The following is a 5,447-nucleotide window of genomic DNA, read 5'->3' as shown; positions in this document are numbered from 1 at the left end:
CGAGTGTGATAATATAATCCGAATAAATCTTTTGCGACGACGAGTCGAGGCCTTGTCTTTTCCTTAATCACAACAACAATAATATCTTATTATTTTACTTTGATCTTTTAACATTCCATCATCAAAAATTACTAAACTATTTGATGCACATTCTTCTACTGGTAAAATTTTTTCCCAATTACCCTCAAATAAATAATCAATATCATATTTATCTTTTTCCAACTCTTTCTCTAATCCTACATAAGTAGGTTGGTCTATAGATGGACTATAAACATATAATTGTCTATATGGTAGCCATTTGTTTGCGACAAAGTTAGTAGATAAAAATGTTTTTCCACTACCCGATTCACCTAGAATTATACCGCGTACTACATCTGGAAAGAATCCACCACCTCTTTTATATTTATCTATAAAATTAAAATGTTTCATTTTTAGGTGATGTTTAGACATTTATTAATAATAATAAATGGAAGAGTATTTTAAAAAACGAATGTATGTGTTTATCGAAAAAGTTATAAGTATTTTTTTAAATGTAAAATCGCTATATCACTTAGTAAAGCAATATTTGCGGCATCAAGTTTATCAGGTATTGCTGTTACACCATTATTTGCAATAAGTGCCATATCTGTTATAATTGAAATATTAGATAATGAATTCAAAACATCATTAAAATTAATGGATAGGCTTGATGAATATAAATTATCATTTAATTTTTATTGTGAGTTATTACATTTATTTGAGGCTCAACAAATATCTGAAGAAGAAATTCATTTACGTGAAAAAGATTTTATTAAAAATTTGAAATACTTTCCACGTGAAAAGTACTTAAAACAAATGAAGATAAATGGTTATTCTTCAATGAAATAAATGACCGTTAGTAAAAACGATATTATTGATGAATTACACAAACCAGCAAGGAGAAATTATCCAAGAAGATCTACTATTACATTAGGAATTGATGATCTTTGGCAGGCTGATCTTGTTGAAATGGATTCGGGTAACTTAAAGGGAATATCCAAAATTAATAAGGGATATAAATATTTATTAACAATTATTGATACTTTTTCCAAATTTGCTTGGGCAATTCCTGTTAAAAATAAAACTGGAGAAAGCGTATCAAAGGCAATGAGTATTTGTTTTAAAAACCTATCGAAAAACCTTTCAGGTGCTTCACATTCAAGAATCGAAAGTTTGTCTCAAGGGGTTGACCCGAACTCACAGCATAAACCACCCAAAAATCTGCAAACTGATAATGGGAAAGAATTTTATAATAAAGATTTTAAAAAACTCATGGAACAAAATAAAATTAATCATTATTCGACATATAGTGATAAAAAAGCTGCAATTGTTGAAAGATTTAATAGATCACTCAAAGAATTAATATGGAAACAATTCAGTATACAGGGTAATTACAAGTGGGTTGATATATTACCAAATTTGCTTAATATTTATAACAATAGAAAGCATCGAACTCTAGGAATGACACCATGTGAAGCGTCTCAAAGACTAAGTCCGAAGGATGTGTCCGAAAGACACCTGAAGATGTGCCCAAAAGGCGCCCGAAAGGCACCTGAAAGACTAAGCCCAAGGGACGCTAAGTCCGAAGGACGCTTAGTTCAAGGGACGCGATTCAAAGTTGGTGATTATGTAAGGATTAATAAATTAAAACATATGTTTGAAAAAGGATATACACCTAATTGGTCAACTGAAATATTTGTAATAGATAAAGTTTTTAAAAACATACCTCCATATTATCATATTAAAGATATGAAAGGTGAAGAGATTAAAGGAACTTTTTATGAACAAGAACTACAAAAAACTAAAATTCCAACTAACATCTATTTAATTGAAAAAATATTAAAAAGAAAAGGAAATAAAGTTTATGTTACATCGTTAGGCTTTGATAATACACATAACCAATGGATAAATAAGAAGGATCTAATCACTTCGTAAGCATCCTTCGGACTTAGCGTCCTTGGACTTGTATTATAATTGGTCTTAATTTATAATTAGTCTTGATTCAGAATTTAACACTCTTAATTCAGGTCAAGCACCTGAAAGGCACCTGAAAGGTTTAGTCTGTAGAACATTTAGTCCGAAGGATGCCCTTAGTTTCTTTCAATATTTTAGAAGTTCTTCTTTTTTTTTGTTGCTTTTATGAATGATTTTGGTGTTTTTTAGTTGATTTTGATAGAGGAAAAAATCTGCGCTAGAACATATCCTTTTGTATACTACTTATACCGGAAGCCGATACAATATATCCTAAATATTCTATGGTCTTTCGTAAAAACAAACTTTTTTTAAAATTCAATTCAAGTGAATTTTGTTTGAACAAAATGAGAATTTTATATAAAGTTTCAAGATTATCTTCAATTGAAGAGGATGGAATTAAAATATCATCAATATAGACAATAACTTTATCCTCTCGAATTAATGACTGTAAAATTTGTATAATCCTCCGTTGAAATTCAGCAGGAGATTCACAAAAACCAAACGGTAAGCGATTGTACTCAAACTGATCATCAGGAGTTGCAAAAGAAAAGTACTTTGTATGGTCAGGATGAATCTTAATATTGTGAAATCCATCCTTAAGATCTAAAAGAGTAAAAATCTTTTTATTCGTTAACCGCGCTAGACAATCCTCGATTAAAGGAAAAGGGTATTTTTGTTTAACAACCCGATCGTTTAACGGGCGTAAATCAACACAAAGACACATTGTTCCATTTTTCTTACGAATTAGTACTACCCGAGCACAGTACGGAGAAAGGTTTGATAATTCCACGTGTTAGCAAATCGTCAGTTATTTCCCGGATTTGAATTCGTTCTGCCCATGAAAAACATCGCGGCGCATAAGCATAGATTGAATTATCTTTTAATGCTACTTTCACATGATGGTCATTATCTGTTAATTCAACTTCCATATTCTCTATTTCATTAATAATCGCTATTACTTTCTGATCAATCTCATTTCCAAAATCTGTTTTAATATCAGAATAAACGGAATTTTCATTCATTGAAAGATCTTCTAATATTTCAGCAGATGCCACTTCATTAAATAACTTTAATCTATCATTTGCTTTTTTATTTGACGGATGAAAATATAAAGTTATATTATTTTCAGCTATAAAATCTCGTCCTATTATAATATCTACAAAAAAAGAATCATTTTGAAACACCAGAAAATTAATCTTGCCAGTAAAATTCGGAAGAAATTCTAAATAAATTTGAGTATCAATTGATCCAAGAATAGGAATTAAATTTCCAGAAACAGATTGATAAGAAATCAATGGCTTTTTAAGAACAATATTCGAGTCATTAAAATATTTCCCGTACACAATTGGTGATATGAAAGAAACAGGACTACCTGTGTCTAATAGAGCTTTCAATGTGCACGGAATATTATTCAATGAAACGACCTTAAGAGAAGAATCTTCGGTATCCAGTCGTCTGGTAATTATATCGTTGATAGCAGCTATCGGAGGTGACCTCTCTGGGTTTGTAATAATTTCTGTCGGTGTTGCAGGATCAATGGCAGCTATTGGTGTTGATATCTTAAAAGCCGTAGATTGAAGTTGCTCTTTTCTCTTCAATCTGAAGCAGTTGTCCTTAATGTGACCTCGCGTACGGCAATATACACAATACTTATTTTCCTTAAAATCCTTTTGAAAAGATGACAAAGAATCAGCCTTCGGAGATGATGTAGCATTGTCTCGTCCTTTGTGTGATTTAAAGTGAGATGGGTACTCTTTCTTCACATTTCCAAAAGAGAGGGAGACCCTATGTATCTCATTGATGAAGGCATCCAAGGAATCAGCACGAATGACAGAGGCAGCACTACGAATAGAATCATAATATCAGACGTTTCATCAATAAAAATTGTAAATTTCGTATTTTGAATGTTACTAATCACACGGGCCGTCTCAACCGGACACAATACATTGGAAATTATACTTTTACATTTTGTTCGACCCATGGTCATACTTTTCAATACGTTACGATCTTTTCCTACTTCTTGGGAAAAACTAAGAATTTCTTTTGCCGTTTGATGCGAAACATTCTTATCAGCAATTAACGCGGCATATCGAATTTCTGCTGATTTCTTTTGCTCTTCAAATGACAAAAGTGATTCGTCCGTCATGTTGATACTTTCATCCATATTCTTTGTTTCTGTTTTATTATTTTGACATATTTTTATGTGTGTTATTGATTCTGCATGACGATAAATTTGTGATAAACCACCAATCATAGATTTATTACAAAATGAGCAAAAAAACGAATTTTTGTCATGTGATACTTCGCGTAGCCATGGCTTAAATAATTCGATCTCTAGCCATTGTTGTTTAAATTTATGTTTTTCTGTTAATTTTTTATTTAAACTCTTATTGTCAGCATTTAATAATAATGATGTATTTTCTTTCATATTATTTTTGTGGCACGCAGAATCCGCATGTCTTAAAACATGTGTGTTGCACGAAATATTTTCATTACATATAATACAATGATAAAAACTATCATCAGAAGATACTTTACGTATCCAAGATTTAATTTTATCATCACTAAGCCAAGCTTCTGAAAAGCTTCGCTTAGATTTTTTTCTTAATTCATCACACATTTTTATATACAGCAAAATATAGGCAGAAACAAAGAATTAAAGAAGAAGAATCAAGTAAAAGATAAACAATAAACAATAGGGACTCACAATCAGAATTGATTCAGCTTCTTAGATATCAAGACTTCACCAGACACGTATCAAAAAATACGTTGACTCGCAAGTACAAAGCAAAAAATTATCTCACAGAAGCGCCGTGAAACAACAGATCGCATATGAAACAAATGCACGGCGTACGAAACAAATGAAAAAATACCGAATACTTCAGTTCACTAAGAAACGTGCTGTCATAAAACATATCATGTCTCGTAAGTAGTAAATTAAATCATTATTATTTGTATCTGTTAGAAAAGTTTAAGAAAGTTTCAGTTTCAGTTTTTCTTCTTTGTAATTATACATAATAATCTATTTATCAAAGTTTTATTTACATATTTTATATTTTGCAGAAGAAATTAATGAAGAAATGCCGCAATTGGTACTGCAAAACGAAGGTGGCAACATGCAGCAGTTGATGCAACAATTGTTGCATCGACAAAAAATCTAGGGAGAAATGCAGCAACAACTGCAGCAACAGCTGCAATATTTGCTGCAGCAGCAGCAGCAAATGCAAAAGCAACAGCAGCAAATACAGCCGCAAGAAGTGCAACAGCCGCCGCAGCAACAGCCGCCGAAAAATAATAAAAATGGTAAATTATTTCTTATTAACTTATCAATTTATATGCATGATTATTGTAATTTAATTATTATTTATAAATGTATACGTTTATTTTTCAGACAAAGAAAAATAAAGAGGTCGCGGTAAATCGCGAGCTCGCTGGTACAACCAGCGAGGCGGCAG

At 31.5% G+C, this 5,447-nt stretch overlaps 1 protein-coding gene across 1 annotated transcript; it reads left to right on the top strand.

The window, feature by feature from the left end:
* The first annotated feature begins 867 nt into the window (after window positions 1–867).
* LOC138942860 (uncharacterized) lies at window positions 868–2,571 on the top strand. Its single transcript, XM_070313325.1, has 3 exons — window positions 868–997; window positions 1,166–1,647; window positions 2,476–2,571. Exons 1-3 carry the CDS (start codon window positions 868–870, stop codon window positions 2,569–2,571), a joined length of 708 nt encoding a protein of 235 aa, XP_070169426.1.
* Window positions 2,572–5,447: the final 2,876 nt, after the last annotated feature.

Source organism: Polyergus mexicanus, unplaced genomic scaffold (genome assembly GCF_030449975.1).
Source record: "Polyergus mexicanus isolate NDT 795.1 unplaced genomic scaffold, iyPolMexi1.0 SCAF_24, whole genome shotgun sequence".
Taxonomy (NCBI): Eukaryota; Metazoa; Arthropoda; class Insecta; order Hymenoptera; family Formicidae; genus Polyergus; species Polyergus mexicanus.
The sequence above is the reverse complement of the archived record's forward strand: the minus strand, read 5'-3'. Positions and strand labels throughout refer to the sequence as shown.

Excerpts from the sequence above, each read along its gene's own strand:
- LOC138942860 (XM_070313325.1), top strand. The coding sequence starts at position 868 with ATGACCGTTAGTAAAAACGATATTATTGATGAATTACACAAACCAGCA. Across the intron at positions 998-1,165 it reads TCTTGTTGAAATGGATTCGG|GTGCTTCACATTCAAGAATC; the intron begins GTAACTTAAAGG and ends AAAACCTTTCAG. Across the intron at positions 1,648-2,475 it reads GATTCAAAGTTGGTGATTAT|GAGATTCACAAAAACCAAAC; the intron begins GTAAGGATTAAT and ends GAAATTCAGCAG.